At 38.4% G+C, this 16,354-nt stretch overlaps 1 protein-coding gene across 10 annotated transcripts in view; it reads right to left on the reverse strand.

Moving 5' to 3' along the window:
* RIPOR3 (RIPOR family member 3) overlaps nucleotides 1-16,354 on the reverse strand; it is a 58,590-nt gene that overhangs the window by 16,514 nt on the left and 25,722 nt on the right. For 7 of the 10 annotated variants that reach the window (XM_040576428.1, XM_040576432.1, XM_040576433.1 and 4 more), the window contains 9 exons: nucleotides 12,820-12,948; nucleotides 8,296-8,442; nucleotides 5,375-5,453; nucleotides 4,610-4,633; nucleotides 4,418-4,471; nucleotides 3,497-3,646; nucleotides 2,820-2,883; nucleotides 2,356-2,399; nucleotides 1,560-1,685 (listed from right to left, as the gene is read on the reverse strand). In XM_040576428.1, coding sequence (XP_040432362.1) covers nucleotides 1,560-1,685; nucleotides 2,356-2,399; nucleotides 2,820-2,883; nucleotides 3,497-3,646; nucleotides 4,418-4,471; nucleotides 4,610-4,633; nucleotides 5,375-5,453; nucleotides 8,296-8,442; nucleotides 12,820-12,920 — 789 coding nt within the window. In that variant the 5' untranslated portion in view covers nucleotides 12,921-12,948. Of the gene's footprint in view, nucleotides 1-1,559; nucleotides 1,686-2,355; nucleotides 2,400-2,819; nucleotides 2,884-3,496; nucleotides 3,647-4,417; nucleotides 4,472-4,609; nucleotides 4,634-5,374; nucleotides 5,454-8,295; nucleotides 8,443-8,998; nucleotides 9,060-9,411; nucleotides 9,752-12,819; nucleotides 12,949-16,354 lie in introns of those variants that run through there. The other 3 variants (XM_040576436.1, XM_040576435.1, XM_040576437.1) reach the window with 3 other exon arrangements.

Below are 16,354 nucleotides of genomic sequence, written 5' to 3' on the forward strand. Positions count from 1 at the left end.
CAGTTTTTTCAGCCTGGCACTTGGTTTATTCAGCTACTTAAATAAAACAAACTAAATCAAACATTTGCTATAAATCTTTGCTATTGAAAACATACATCTATTCTGCATCGAGTTGTTCCAAAACAAGTTCATGAAGCATCAGACAATACCGAATTTCAGCACAAGTACCAAAAGTCCATTTCAGGAATTAGTTCCATGCCTGCATCTCCTTTAAATGTTAGCAAAAGCTGTGCTCCTAGGCTCCTCTCAGAAAGTTCTTTGGCACTTTTCAAGTTTTTATTTTAAACCTACTATGAATTTGTTCTGGGTAAAGATTAAGTACAAATTAGAAAGAGAAGAATGGTGTGGAGAACATTAGTCAGTAGACTTTCATAAGCTGACAGAGAAAGTAAAGCTTTGCATTAGCTCTTATGAAACAAAGTGATTCATTGTCATAGAAATTAATACACATTTTTACAACTATTACAGGAAAAAGGCCTCTCAATTAGCCTCTCACCTGATCTTTATTGTACAGTGGCACCCAAAAACATGTTATAAGCACATTTCTAAAGGCTGTGCTGGCAAGATGCCAAGAACTCCCACCTATGTAATCCACTTCTTGCTGCCAGACAGGAATTGCCAATTGCAATGGCTGCTTTAAGATCACTGCCAGAACTCAAAACCATGCACTGGCACAGTTTCCTAATAGAATAGCGTCCAGCACAGACTTCGATCTCAGCTCCCTTTAGGTTGACAGGAGTCACAGTGCAGAGTCCAGCCCATGAAAGATGCCAGACTACACTGGAATTGCTATTTAAGGATTAACTCCACCTGCTAGGTATGAACCAGAACCAGTGCCAGCTGCATAAGAGTCCACAAATACAAGCTTCCTCCAAGGAATACCCGCATAATATCACCTTTGTATCACAGACCACTACCACTGGTCCCTTACTGTTAAAGGTATGGCCTCTTTTGAGGTACTTTGTCTTTAGGAACCCGATACTACTACTTAAAGTACACTTCGTACTGACATAAATAAATGCCATTAGCTTATTGGAGACATGGAGCACCACTTAATGCAAACATGACAAAAGAATCTGTAGCACACCCACATATAGGGATGTTTGAACTACACAATCAAAATGCACTTGTGCAGTGATATATTTTCCATATACCCATTTTTCTTTTTCAATAGACAGCAGAACCCCAGGAACTTAATATTCCACATGGGTAATACAAGTAATACGTACATACATATCTTTGTGTCTCCACATCTAAACTTCACCCTACAGTATCCTAGATATTGATTTTAAAAAAAAAATTAAAACACATACACCAGACTCCAGAACATTGGAAAGCAAATGCACCACTACAGTACACAGTGCTCCTAGCCCTGGTAAGAAAGAACAGAAGTAGAATTCTGTTCAATACACAGCACGTTGATTAACTGCTATTTTTACATGCTTAGGAAAATAAAGCTACGTAAGAGTTTTGACAAATGCATGGTAGGCTAACAAGTAAGCAGTATGACAGAAGACCTGTTAACACACTGATTCCAATCCAACCATTATACACCACACCTTGATTTCAAACTGCTCGTGGAGATTAGGTATAAAAATCTTTTCTTCTTCATCCCATGTTTGGCTGTCATCAGTCTCAATCTTGCCTTTCAACCGCCATTTTTGGCGTCCCAGTCGCACAAAAACCTGGAAACCACAAAGAGAAGGATGGTGGGTCAACATAACCCAGAACACTCTTGGGCCCACAAGCCTCACTCTGCTCCAGTACTGCAGAGGCAAAGCTGTTCCTTTGATCGCTATGCATTTAGGAACTTGGATAAAGTAGAAGACTGGAGGCAAGGTTCAGGCTGTCAGATTTAACACCTTAAATCAAGGTCTAACGACACGTCCCATCCATTCCAGAAGACTTGTAAAACCATGTCTATCTGGTGCAGAGGTACTGAAATACAAGGCTCATTGGAATTGATTTGGAATCACTACAAGTAGGGGAGCAAACCTGTAATATACCGAGATGCATTCAAATTGTGCCAAGGGCAGTCTTCCAAGAAACAGGCAGCAACTGTTACTTGATTCTAGAGCAACTTTGAAGATATCAACCTGCTAGGTTGGTTTTTATAGACAATCACTGTCATCTTTTAAAACCTCTCCTAACACTTAAATCTTTCTCTCTTAAGTCTCAGAGGCCAGAGCAACCAATGAACATGCCAGAGCACTGTCCTCATCAGAGCAGTGCCTGGTTTTATCATAGCCTGTTTACCCATTCACCTTCTACATGTCGCACCCTTGCGCTCTGGTTTCTCTACTGCAAATTCATAGCAGTAAAATAAAGGGCAAAATGAATCACTGTATACTGCACCTCATATTGGTCCCCTGGGCAGAGACGTGCGAAGCCCACCAAGCCTGAAAAGAAAAGAAAAACTCCTAGTATTTGAACAGTTTTACAATGTCCCACAAAGCTTCAGCTTACAATAAACAAAGAGATGATCTGGTCAATAAACAAAGAGATGATCTGGTAAACACCCCTTTATGCTCAGCTCCATGCAGAAGCTATCCTTATAGCCCAAACCTCTTTAGAAAAACTTCAACTGAGACAAAGAAAGAAAACTTGTCAGTTTTTGTACTAGAGTATAAAATACCATTACAGATCTACTTTACAGCACTGAAGCAAACAAGTTTGCCAGAATTCTGTTCAGGGTCTGATCCAGAAAAACAGTAGAAGCAGCCAACATTAATTTTTGGGTTTCCTATGTAGAAATCTGATTTACTGAGAACCTATTTATTCATCTGATAAATCTTGAAGAAAACATGTGAAGAACATACCTTTCATCTTCAAGTGAAACTCTCCTAAATGGACCTCCAATGCCCCTTCTATAAAGCACATGTCCTAGGAGGAAGACTGAACAGTGACTAGGACTGAAAAGCAGCGAAGAATAGCTACCCTTCCCATACATACCATTTTCTTATCTTTAAGGAACTCTGGCTGTTTTTTGTATATTTTAATTGATAGACTACAACACTTGCACTAGTACAGGCCAATGGAAAGACCATTCATACCACTTTTAAGCTAGAAAATTGTGATGCCTCTCCACAGTAGAATGGAACTGCTTAAGCAATTCACCTTCAGTTACCTTCTACTGCTTGTTCTACAAAAATAGCATGGCTTACTTTGGTGTATTTAATTCTCATCACATTACTTGCAGTGGAAGTCATAATTCACTCCAGTATTAAAGCAGAAATTAAATGAATTTTTCAGTTGTCTTCACAAATGCATGAAGCCAAGTTAAGTAGGGGACAAAAAAAAAAAGGAATGAAACACGCAGAACTCAAGAGCTTTGTCTGTAAGGTATTTATCTCACAAGCTTCAATTTGCATTATGTACCTGTATTTCAGTTTTGTTTTTAACCCCCCACCAATAATAAAAAGCCAACAGCAAGTTCTGGTACGTTTTTTGCTAAGAAACAGTCAGGTCATCACTACACATGAGCAGTATTCCCTACCTCTGTGCATCCCTGAAAGTTCTTGTAGAGCTCCACTAGGCTCTCCCTGGAGGCTTTGGTAGAAGGAGACAAGGCAAAGGCATGTTTCATGTTAGTGGCCCCATCACGTAGTCTGCACTGGATACAGTAAGCTTCATAGAGTTCTTCCACCTTTAAGATTTTGAGGTGAGGAAAAGAATTAACAAGAATTACCCTGACATAATTTAATAAGTTCTGGGAAGGAACATTGTCAGTCTTTAATGGAGGTGGAGAAAAACACACACTCAAACGACCCACAACCAAAACCAATTATCTTGGTATTGCACCACAATGCAACTCCTGCATTTTACAGACTGATCAGAGTGCAACAGTTTGTAGATATTTTTGCAAAAGAAGGAGGGGATATTGAGAAATAACTCACTCTGTGATTATTAGATTGGAAGACAGGGAGTAGAGTAACACTCTGTTTGGGGAAAAATTACTCAGGGAGCAGGAAGCTAATTCCCTCAATATACATTAACACACCTACGCCTTTACCCATATCAGAGGAGAGATTTATTTCCTTTGGAAGCAGATAGCAGACACACATGATAAAGAACAGCCCATCTAGGCCCCTTGTGGGAAAGGGGGCAGGGGGATAATGCGTAAAACTTCCGAAAGCAGAGTTACTTATTTATTTTCCAAACAAACTGGCAGAATACGCAAATTGGTTTCACAGGCAAGCTCAGGTTGGGCTGTGCCAAACACTCAGCCTGAATAGAACCATTCAAGAAAATAAATAAATAAAAATCCCCTCCTTCAGTAACAGAGTGGTTACAGCTTTCAGAAAGTACCCAGTATTACTCCCCTTCAGACAAATTATTGTTAAAGTATTTTCTATTCAGAGAGTTTGCTTACATAGCAATGTAAGCCTTACATATACAACCTATAAACTCCCCTTACCTTGCTTATGTGGAACTCCAATTTTCTAATGTATCTCTCCACAGAGCGAATTTGCTTTTGAAAAGGGGAGAGAGAAGGTGGACTTGGTTAGTTATTTCAGTATTTCCTAAACATGCCTTTAGGTAACACAGTAAGCACCACTTTTTTTTTCCCTTCACCTACAATATTTCATCTCATCTTCTCAAATCTTACCTTATCCAGGTCATAGTAGAAGGCCTGAAAGAAAAAAAGCACAGGCTGAACAGTAGAGCATGTATAGTAACAATATTTTGACATTTATTGCAAGACTCACTATGCGTTTAGTGACACTAAATTAAGATGTATTGTTTACTACAAGCAGACAGACAAAAAAACTTTAGAATTAGTCTCTTTTTCTGTATGCGGCTGGTTTGGCATTTCCAGCACCTCAATGGATGCTTGAAATGAGACAAATTCTTTCATCATCAGCTATAATAAGGACTTGGATGTTCATTGGTCATGGTGCATGGGACTTTTTTTGTCTAGCTATTACTTTCCAAATGAAAGGCAAAGTTGGATCTGAGAGTTGTCTTTTCATTAGCACTGATGCTGACAGTTCTAGGGAATCGTGAACACAGCAGAATCTAAGTTGCTAGGACACATTCACCAACTACTGAAAACAAAGCCTGGTCTTTCTGCTTCTCTCCATACAGACTCAAGTACGAACACTGATCACTGATCAGACACAAGGAGATACTACCTAAGTAAGAAAAGAAACACGATCTAAACATCATAGTCAGATGTTGAAAAAGGGAAATTCTAACTTCACTTCTCACATCTAGACCTAACTTGCTTGGTAAATTCTAGAGTGTGCTGCTTTGCTGGATCTTACCTCAGTGTTTTAACTGTAAGACCCCTGGGAGTCCCGGAAGTGAGAGAGATACCATCTAGTTTTGTGCCAGCCTTTTAAAAGTCATTTAGGTATTAAGAGCAACATACCAATCTGGAGTTCCTTTTTGTATCTTTGTGCCGACCAGAGAGATAATCCAACTCAGCCTGATGTGCTTCCAAGTATTCACTGGAGAGAAAGAAAACCTCAAGTGTTATATTTTTCTGGTACATTCATTATAACACCTTCTCAAAGGTTTTTTTTCAGTAGCATGTTAAAAAGCAACTTCCATCTCTAGAGGAGACTTCTCTTGCTTTACTCTCTAGAGATTCAAATGGCCATATAGAGGGACACGGGTCAACAGATGAGAAAGGATTGTTTCCATAAGTAAATATTTGTCCTATAAGTAGGACACTCATAGAGGATCAGGAGACAGATGTACAAGAGCACCTGTAAGAAGAGGAACTTAAGTATAAAGTGAGTGCCTGCAGATGTTCAATATTGCTACCCAACATTCAAAGGTGATGTACATTAAGAATCTCCCGAATCCTTGTCACTCCTCCAGGAGGAGGATGCTACACTGCAATTCAAGAAAGCTAACATTGGCGCATAATGTAGATACAAGTGCACATGCACACTGAATTCAGACTTTTTTTTTTGTTTTCCTTCATTTAAAATAGTTTAAAGTGAAAGATAAGCTTTATTCTGGAAATGTGAGGTAAAAAGCAGCAGAGCTGGAAGAATTACTGAAGGCAAGAAGAAAGGAGGGATGTAGGAGGAGAACAGCAAGTTTTAGAACACAGCCCAACACACAAAGTTCCTTTTAAATTTTCACTATTTTTTGTTTGGCCTTCTGGAACATTTTCTGTTAGGTAGAAAAACAGTTCATTTGTTCAGCAAGTCTTATCTTACTCCTCGGTGACTGTAAGTCTTCAACCAATTCCATCTTACAAAGTCAAAGAACTGCAACATGAAACACTTGGGCTACAGAACAAAGCCTGTAGAAACACTCTTAAGATAGGGCAGATGTCATTCGGTGTATTAGCAAACAGAAGTGAATACCACCTTTTAGCATACCAGACAATTTCTTAACGTAACCGTTACTTTTTCCAGAACAAGAACTATTTTGCAAGGTGTGAAGCACTTGGTGCCAGTTGGCTCCCATAGAGTTGCTTACATGCATGGGTTATCCCTTTGGAGTTCTCACAATGCCTTGAACTATTTCTGCTGACAACATCTCCTTCCAATTTTGCTTTTAATACAGATCAGACTTAGGTAACTTTTTCCTCTTATGTTGAAAAAGGATAGAAAAAGTCACCTGGTAAATACAACATAAGACACAGTCACTGAGCAGTCAAAATAACTTCATGTCAGACAGTTGTACTTTTCACATTTGCTTTGATGCACTTCATTTTTCTTACTGTTAACAAAAACAGATCCTTCAAGATACCCAATGGCTGCAGCATTCAGCAGCCTACTCTTTACCTTTGCCTGTTAACTGCTCAGTGCAGGAGTAGCCAGGGCTGGTTGCAAGAAAGACTTCGCTTTCCTTTTAGGAGAGCTTTGTCACTTTTAGATTTAAGCATGTTAGAGCTTGATGGAATGGTATCCAGATGGTTAACAGAAAAGAGTTATTTGCTATAGCTATAAAGGAGGAGGCACATAAAACATATTCTGTTCTAAAAACTCAAGTTGCTCCTGCACCAAATGGACTTAATCTGTATCTACTTAAAATTTGGACTTCCTATTGCTATTTGATACAGTTGTTTTCTGTAGGTTACTTTAGTCAATTAGTTAGCTACTCAGTTTTGGCATGATTCAGATCATATGGCATTCCCTGTAGAACTGGGAACACTCTAATTCACTTTATGGTTTCTCTCTCTAAGCTCTGATAAATTCTAAACTCTGCAAAAACATTTAATTTCATTATTTGTTTTAAATCTAAATCCTAATAAGACATTTACTTTTTTTTTCCTCTTCTTTTAGGACTAGAACTTAATAGTCCTTTATCAGAATAAAAATGTGAGTGTGCGATAAGTTATTACAGTGCTTTTTATATTTTTTCCTTGAAAAAAAACTATAATCATAATTAATACAGTAGCAAAATTCTGAGGAAAGCAGAAGTATATAGGAATTAACTTCATTAGTGGGATGCCAGCAAAAACATACATGAATCAACTTTTAGTGGGATGGCAGCAGTAACAGGAAAGTAACAGGTTTTACAAATCCAAGGGACAATATTTTATCTTCCAACAGCTGCCTCAGGGTGTAAATGAAGTTCCTGCAATATTAGACCACATCCATCAATATCAACTCTAATGATTCATATTTTATATAGTAAGGTTTCAGGACTCAGTTAAAGCTTCATCAGTTTCCTCTCACTAATGGAGTCAAAGATGTGAAGTACAAACAGCTTTTACCACCACTTCTCAACTTCTGGTCTATAACACCAAGAAAGCAAGCTCATCTATGTTTTATCTACCATTTCAACATTGAACGATGTAAGTGCTTCAGTGATGTAACTGACAGCTTCCTCAAAGCCAGAACACCCCAAATTCAGGTTGCCAGCCCATTCTTTGATCTATTATGTCTGCTACATACACCCCACATCTGCCAGATGGAGAAAATGAACAAATTGGGCCTTTAGCCTTTTTAGTCAAGTCTTTACTAACATAACATGGTCTACAACCATAGACAACAGCAGTCAACTATAATAAAGACTCTGAAATAGTGCTACTTTTAAAGCAAGAAAACTGAAATAACACATTTAGTAATGTTATTTACTCTGCCATAAAAAGATGGAGTTGTACTACAGATCTGTTTCATCACTTCAAGTCAATTAAATTTTTCAGGGGGATCTGCTTAGACCCTTCTCTTACAACAAGCCACCCAGTGATGAAAGAAGATTTTTAAACTCCAGAGTAGCACGCTATTTAAAGAATGGCGAATGGAAACAGAGAACAATGTCATACACAGAGTTAAGCAGCATGACTAGGTACAGTAAATTACAATATTTAAAAAGAGTCCTTACTTAAGTCCTTTCTTCAAAGCTTCAAAAATTTTCTTCACCTGCAGTGGTTTTGGATCCCAGATGACTGCCCCTTTCTGCAGTGAAGAATATGCCTTGGGGGACTTCAGTGACATTCTTGATCTCACTGAACTTCTATTGAGAGACTTTCTGTAGAAAGAGAAGAGAAATACGGGAAAGATGCAAAACACATCACCTGGGAGAAGAGAGATGCCTAACCCAGAGAGTTTCCAGTTTCCAAATCCCATATATTTTTACCAAAAGGAGTAAAGCTCTTGGACACACTGAAAACACTTTAATGGATAACATTAGAACGTTAAGGCCCAGCCCCACATACCCAATGAAGAAAAGCTACAAGTTTTTTTTTTGCTGTTGTTTTTTTTTGACTTCAACAAAAATAAGAAATGGTTCCTTCTCCAAGATTGAAGCAGACTCAAGGAAGCCTAGTGGTTCTCTTTTGCCTCTTTTTAAAGGCAGAAGAATTGTGCAGGTCCCCATTTCTTCAGGAAGTGGGGGACATTAAGCAAGGAAAAGAAAAACTAGTTTCTGGAACAGGTAAAGGATCATACAGTTAGTATTTGTCTTAACAGACTTGTTGGACCACTAGCTGAGGGCCTAATGCTATGTACACATTCACACCACCTGCTGAGTCAACTATAGATCTAGTCATGCTGCAAGACACAGACGTTGCCATTCTAACTCTCACCTGCAATTCAGGAAAACAAGGCAACAAGTTTTTGATCTGCTCAAGGCCTAACAACTGTGAACTGGAAGTAGAATTCAAGAGACTTTTGCTCCCCAGCTACCAGTAATCTCCAGAGATAAGCTAAACCATTTACACTTCTAAGCACTAGCTTGGACACAAGAAGCACACAGACTATGACAAACACACACAATTAGCTTTAAAACATTACCAAGAGACCGGATAAGCTATAATCTTTCTGATTGACAGAGCTAACACAGAAAACCTTTAATAACAGCTATCTTTTTGCTTGCCTGTACTCACTAAAGGGAGCACTTAAAGCCCTACCACGTTTTAGGAAAGCCTACCCCCAAGCCCAGATTACATACAAGATATAATTATTACAGTGTTTTTTCAGCAACTAACACTTCACTTACTTTTAAAAGCAACTGCAAAACGAAATACTGTTTCTAACAGAAGTCCCACATACAGGGTTGCTTGTGCTAACCTGATGAATTACAACATCCCTAACCATTAGTTATATATCTACCACGTTTAAAGCAGAAAATGAACTCTCTGCAAATGATTCTTTCAGATTGTCAGGTTCCTGCTTGGCTTCTAGCTAATATAGTCCTTTAAGTCTTAATTATTTTTATCTAGTTTTGTTAATACTCCCTGTTAGTCAAGGCTCTAAAATAACATTAGCTAAAGAAGTTTCCTGTTCCATGAGACTGAGCCAACTGGTTGCACTCCAAGGAGCTTTCCACCTTCTCTATAATCCTCATCCTAAATTCAGCTCACCTGGGGAAATGATGAACTCCAACAGGCTTAATAATTATCCACTGGCTGCCTTAAGGTCTAGGCATGTGACTCAATGCCTGAGGAGATTATTGAGCTTGGTGATTAAATCCTAGGCCCAGCAAACCTGAGAGCTGTTCCCAGTCCTACTCTAGAAACCTTTAAGTAACTACTTTAGCTATCCTGGTGCTAAATTTCCACTTAACTTCATTTTTTAACATCTATTCTGTTGCCAAACAGTACTAGATATTTAGTTTCTTCACCACAATGATTATCTTATTTTTTTATGATGGCTTAATGTAAAGTGTTAATCAACCAAACCATTTGGAACTCAGGTTACCTATAACGAGGAACACAAATGTTAAATTAGAAACTTGCATGACGATTGTTTCCCTAAGATAATGAATCTTTAAGTATTCCATGCAAAATGAGAGGGTTTCAACAGGAATAACACTGGAAGTAACAGTCCAGCCAATAACAACAGTTGAAAGAGTTTCTTGTAAGGATCATGACTTAAAATTCGTTCATGCAAAGAAACGATTAGTATCCATTTTCATGTTTTAGATGAGTACTCCAAATGGCAAGATACCATACAGAACATATAAGGCAATTCTATCTTTTTGAAATTAAAAAGCCCAAATTACTCCTGGTTTTTGTTTGTTTATTTTTGGGGAATTAAAGAGTTTTGATATTTACCTTCAGAGTTTTAGACTGCAAATCCTAAATTCAGAAAATCATTTCCCTTCAGTTTCATGCACAGCAGCTAAGCACTACATAGGGATGGGCAGCCAAAACTCACCCTTTTCCTCAGTATCTGCCAGTGAGTGATGCAGCCCATAGGTACTCAGTGCACTGATGTTTAGAATCCCATGCATTGCATAGAAAAGTTGAAGGGCTAGCTTGGGACCTCAGGGACAGTACCTAATGTTAGATGCTATGTCGTTTTCCCTTGTGAACCTAGTAATTTTGGTATCTGATTTCCTATTTTACAGGTACCACTACTAATATTTACTTCCATTGTGAGGAAAAATGAAATAGTGTGTCTGACTGAGAGCCTCAAAAGGAAGTTGCTAAACAAATGCAAAAGTATATTTAGCATCTGCTTAAGAATCTCCATGTGGACCTGATTTGTGTGTCATTCTTTGGATAGACCTTGCACAGGGCCCCGCAATCTCCTGCTGTGTTTTGCAACAGTGCCTGAGAGAGAGAGAAGTTAGGAGAGCGTGATTAGAAAATTTCTTCGCTATGCTGGAGAAGGCTCTTGGGTGTTTACCAGGTTGTTACTGAGTAGTACAAAAATCTTTCTTAATGTCATGATTCCTGAACAAAACTGTCTGTCTAAACATTTAAATAACAAAAAGCAACATCATAAAAAATGCATAAAGAGAGGCATTTGGCTAGAAAACCTTTGCAGCTAAAAGTAAGAGAATAATCTTAAGGGATACAGAAACTTTTCTGTTTTGAGCATTCTTACCCCGCTGGACTGTGTCTTTGTTGGAGACACAGCTGTTCAGCCCCTATCCTGGTAGATCTTTTCCCTGCTAGAACTCCCACTATGTCACTTGAGCTCAAGTCTGCTTATACAATTTATTGTCAGTATTTTCCTCAAGATCTTGGTGACTGGTGTGATTTTAGATGCCCAGTCTTTGCTAGGTGGTGTTATTTTCCAGTTTCCACAGCGAATTAATTTATTCAAATGTAAAGACTTTTTGATCATATCACAGTCATGCTGGAATTTCATTTTTGCTCATACTTTACCACACTATGTTTACCTAAAAGGATAATACAATCATTTGCTTCTTTGACAATATATTTTATTAAATGACTCCAGTATTTTAGTGATACACAATAGGATTTTTTGGGATACAATACTTTTAGAGGCATACTTTCCAATACCTCTATATGATACTTCTAAATGATTTGTTATTATTCTAACACGCACTGGTTGTCAGGGATTATATTACTTTCTATTTATGTATCATATCTTCAGAAAGCACTCCACGCTATACAGGGATAACTAAATTAAGAAAAAGAACAAGAACACTTATAGCGGAAAAGCTGCACAGTTATCTGCATAAAGCAAGGCTACACAACAATTTGTGATAACCAAAAAGGGAAAAACAGTGCAGGATGGTTTAGCAATTACCATGTTGGACTGAAAACTGAAAGACTGGATTGCAACCTTGGCTATACTATTGACCTGTTACTGACACTAGTGAATTTGCAGTAGCTTTCTTGGCCTGTTTGTCTTCCTCCCTTCCTCTAGTTTGTGTCATTGCCAGAACGCAGTCCATCTTCTCATTTAATGCTACTCCACTTAAATAACTCCAGGAGAATTTTAGTTGGGATCAATGGCATTTTTGCCAGAATTCACCATTAATATCACCATCTTTTTAAAAGTCTATGAGATTTTTAATTACCATAACTATTCAGAAGGCCTTCCATTTTACCTGAAAGCTGCTATTAGTCAGAACACATCTTTTACTACTAGGGTCACTAGAACAGACGTTAGGGAAAAATGCCTCCTACTGGAACATTAATACTAATTCTTGAGCATTCTGAGATCCCAAACATTACCTTATGGAAACTAGAAAACTGTTTTTTTGGTATTATTTATCCATATCTTTTTGGTTTTACTATCTGACCAACTTCGGTACTAGCAAGTGACATCATCTCTGTGATCACATTTGCTTTTCACCTTGCAGAAACACAGGAGAGAAGTGGAGGTCAGTGATTATAATAGGTATTAGGTAACACCTTTCATATCAACCTTTTTCTAAAAGAAATGGACACTATTAAGAGTATAATACATAATCTCTCTCACAAACCAGAAGTTCAGCTGCCTCTGAAGCACAGTGTATATAGCAGTAAGATAGTATAGTGTAAAGTGTAACTGTTTTTCAGTGAACCATGACAACACTCAATAGTTTTAAGACCAAGATTAAGGAACAACTTCTATATGTACATGCCTTTGGTTAAAAAATACGCTCACAGTACCTAACGTTCATTGTCCAGATGATCAGGTGCTTTTTTTTGGTGTTACTTACGCTAATTTTCTGTTTTGCACAGTGCTGAATCCAGTGAAGGAACAACTCCTACTGATACCACCGCCATCCCCAGGAGAGACGAATGTCAGTTTGACCGACATGACTGCCAATCAGCAAGTCTACTGGCTTCTAAAATAAAAGGAAAAACAGATGAGTCAAAACCTACTTGGCAGTTCTGGCTTAGACCTGTGCTGTTGCAAGTGCCGAGCTGCAAGGAAGGGGAAGGTAACAAAAACAGGCAGTAGATTAAACAGAAAAAAAAAAGACTTCTCTGCTATACAGGTTTCTTCTGTTGCCATCCACAATACAATTAATAAAGTACTGAACAGTCTGCAGTGAAATCTCTCATGCCCTCTGCAACTGCTGATTGATTTTACAAGTTCACTATGTAAAAGCCAGAATAACCTCTATCCACAGGCTATCTGCATTTCTGATTTTTAAAAAGCCCTGTAATTGTCCCACTGCTTAAGGAGTTCACGCCAGCCCATGTATTTCCAAATCAGTTTGAATGCCAGAAAAATACTTAAGCTCCAGACTTAGTCAGGTCCAAAAAAATAGTTCTTTGCGTCTGTGCAGAGCCACACTGAAGTCAATGGTAGAATTGGCCGAGTGTGGTACTTAAGCCCAAGGCAGAAATCTGGTTTCAACAGTAAATTTCAGGTTCATGCTCCTCCTCTGGCAGGATTTCCTTGGTTTGCTGTCTTCTGTTTCCCATCAGTCAAACTTTTTTGCTTTCTGGAGAATTGTGTTCTTTGCCATATGTCTATAGGATCCAAGTTACAATATAAGTAACAGACATATCTCTCAAAGCAGCTGTAGAAAATCACCCGGACAATTAACATACAGCATTCCCTTCCTTTTCCCCAAAGCTGGTTTAATATAAACAACACAACTTGCAGCTTTGCTTTAATTGTTTTAATGAGGCCAAAATGAGGGCCAAATCCTAATTTCCTCTCTTAGTTCTTACTCCTGACTCACACAAAACTCCATTTGAAGTTGCTGAGAATTTTTAACTGATTAAAAGAAAAAGCCGGGGTATCTATTTGTATAGAGATGTACAAACACGAACAAAGACCTCTACATGGAGATGCTCCGTGCAGAAATTTTTCCTACATTATAGAATGCACTTTGAAGATTAGTCAGATTACCTAATCTATCAGTGTAGATACTGGAAAGAAACATCTGCACTAAACCCCTATTCCCCCCACATTATTCCAGCGGCATGGGTGCAATTACTCAGACTAGAAGCCATGAAGTGTCAGGGTAAGACTTTTCCTGGCTCTGCCACTAACTTGGAGAGCAACCTAACTCAATGCTCTTCCAGACTGCATACAAAGATCTGAAAGGTTGAACTACCCTTCCCAAGAGGGATGAGATTTGAGCGTTTTGCTGATTCTGGGCTAGTCTACAAGTACAGGGCATTACTGTAACCGATTATGCTTTAGGTATCATTGCCTACCAAGGCAGTCACTAAAGCTGTTATGCATTTCCACAAGCAGAGATCCTGTTAGCAAGCGAGAACTGATTGTTTCTTTAGAAGCTGTTCAGTTAGTGCCCTGAGCTGAGGTAAAAGACTCCTGTTTCTACAAGATCTGCCAAGCTCATGAACACATCTGTGAAAAAATAAAAGCAGGCAAAGCATTTTAGAAGAAGATATGAAAATGATACATTCGAGGCAAAGAGCTACCTGCTTTGCAAGCTACCTAGTTTGTTAAATAGAGGAAAAGTGTTGGGTATGGCTAGTGGTTTTGTATCTAGTGCACTGAAGCCCACAGGACTCCGTAGCTTCAGTAGCATCAACAGAAATCTGTTACATGGACAAATTTAGGTGCACCTTAATCACCTTTTAATCATACTCTAGAGCACTTATGCTCTGTTGCTTTGAAATGATGCTTCCTTAACACCCCTAATCAGAAAGCATACTTGAACCACATCACAGCTGAAGTTTCAAAATATTTTCCATTCTTTCCTCTGGCTTTCAGATGCTTATGTCTGTGAACAGTCACCCCATCAAAAGGATCAGTAGACTAAAAAAAAAAACATGCAACTTGCTGAAAAATGTCATTGCAAAACAAGCTGTTAAAGGAAGAAATAAAAGGAATAGCCTCACGGTTATTGACCACAACCCTCCTGAAGGCTGAGCCAGATTCCCAGGACCCATTCCTCAGCTCCCTAACCTAGGAAGCTTATTTCATGAGTAAAAGACAGGAAAGAAATGCAGGAAAAGCTTTTCTGACTTCATAGGATTCCTAAAGCCTGTATAGCAAGAGAACAGAAGCTTTTCAAGCATATAGATATGAAGCAAACAAAAACAAAAACAGAGAGACCCTTGACAGGGAAAGGGAAGTGGAAAATGATGAGATGACTTCTGAAATAAAAGTTTGTGGTACAGAACTCTAGGCATGAAGAGTTACGTTTGAAAAGTACAGACCCTCAAACCTCAGCTGGTGAAAGAAATAAATTGCTTAAACTCTTAGACTTGATTCTGTTGCCACATATGTATTTATAAATCAAATATAATTTCAGACTTTAAGAAAATATTGCAAATTAGTAGAAATGAGAGATGAATTGGACCTCACTTATGCACAGCCATAAGCATTTAAAAATACTCATGGGTTGTTTGGTTTTTTAACTGCACAAAGCTCAGCCCTCAAGGCCACTGACTGTCAGGTTCAGCTCCAACGTATAGCTACATTCACATCCAATTCACAAGCACATTTTGACAGTTCCTTCCTATGAGAGAATCTGAATAATGTTAGGAAAACAATGTTAAAGGAGTTATCTTTCTTATTTTAAAACAATGTTGATAAAGTCAAATACCTCATGGTACACACCAGCACATGTATTTTGGTAGTAACCTAGAAATCTAGCAGCTCGTTTCACACATCTGACTAGAAGGCCATAAGAAGGATGTCTTGACAACATTTTAATAGTAAGAAAGATTGATACATGCAGTTGTTTAAACACAGGGTTTGCTAGCCAGAGTGTCTGTACAAAAGTGCTGAGCTATGTTACAACTGCCCTGAGAAAGAGCATCTGGACGTGTCTTCAATTTCAACTGTCCCTTTAAGCTAAAAATAAATCAGATAAGGACCCCGCCACAGCCCGACAACGCTGAGCTCCAATCTATCTTCCAACCTGTAATCTCTGCTGGGTAGGCCAATGTCTTCAGATCTCTTAAATGCCAGGATTATACCCTGGGGAGCAGAGGTACTTCCTCACTTTTAATCTTCCCAAAAAGCACAGAATGTGGATACAGTAGCTAGCATGGGGCTGGCATGTGTGGAATACAGGAACATCAGGCCAAACTGAAGGAGTCTACTGCCAGGGGTGACAGAAACACTAAGCTACTGGGGAAAAAACAAAAGCTTGAATAAAGCATAATGTTTCTGAGTCGTAAACAGACCTCTGAACTGCTGGATGCTAATATATTCAAATACATTAATACCTGCAGTGTCGTAAGATTGAGATTTCAGGTCTTAGAAAATATATTTTTAATATAAATCAAAAGAGGTTGTTTTTTTTTTTTCAAATT

This window comes from Cygnus olor, chromosome 16 (genome assembly GCF_009769625.2).
Source record: "Cygnus olor isolate bCygOlo1 chromosome 16, bCygOlo1.pri.v2, whole genome shotgun sequence".
NCBI classification, from domain to species: domain Eukaryota; kingdom Metazoa; phylum Chordata; class Aves; order Anseriformes; family Anatidae; genus Cygnus; species Cygnus olor.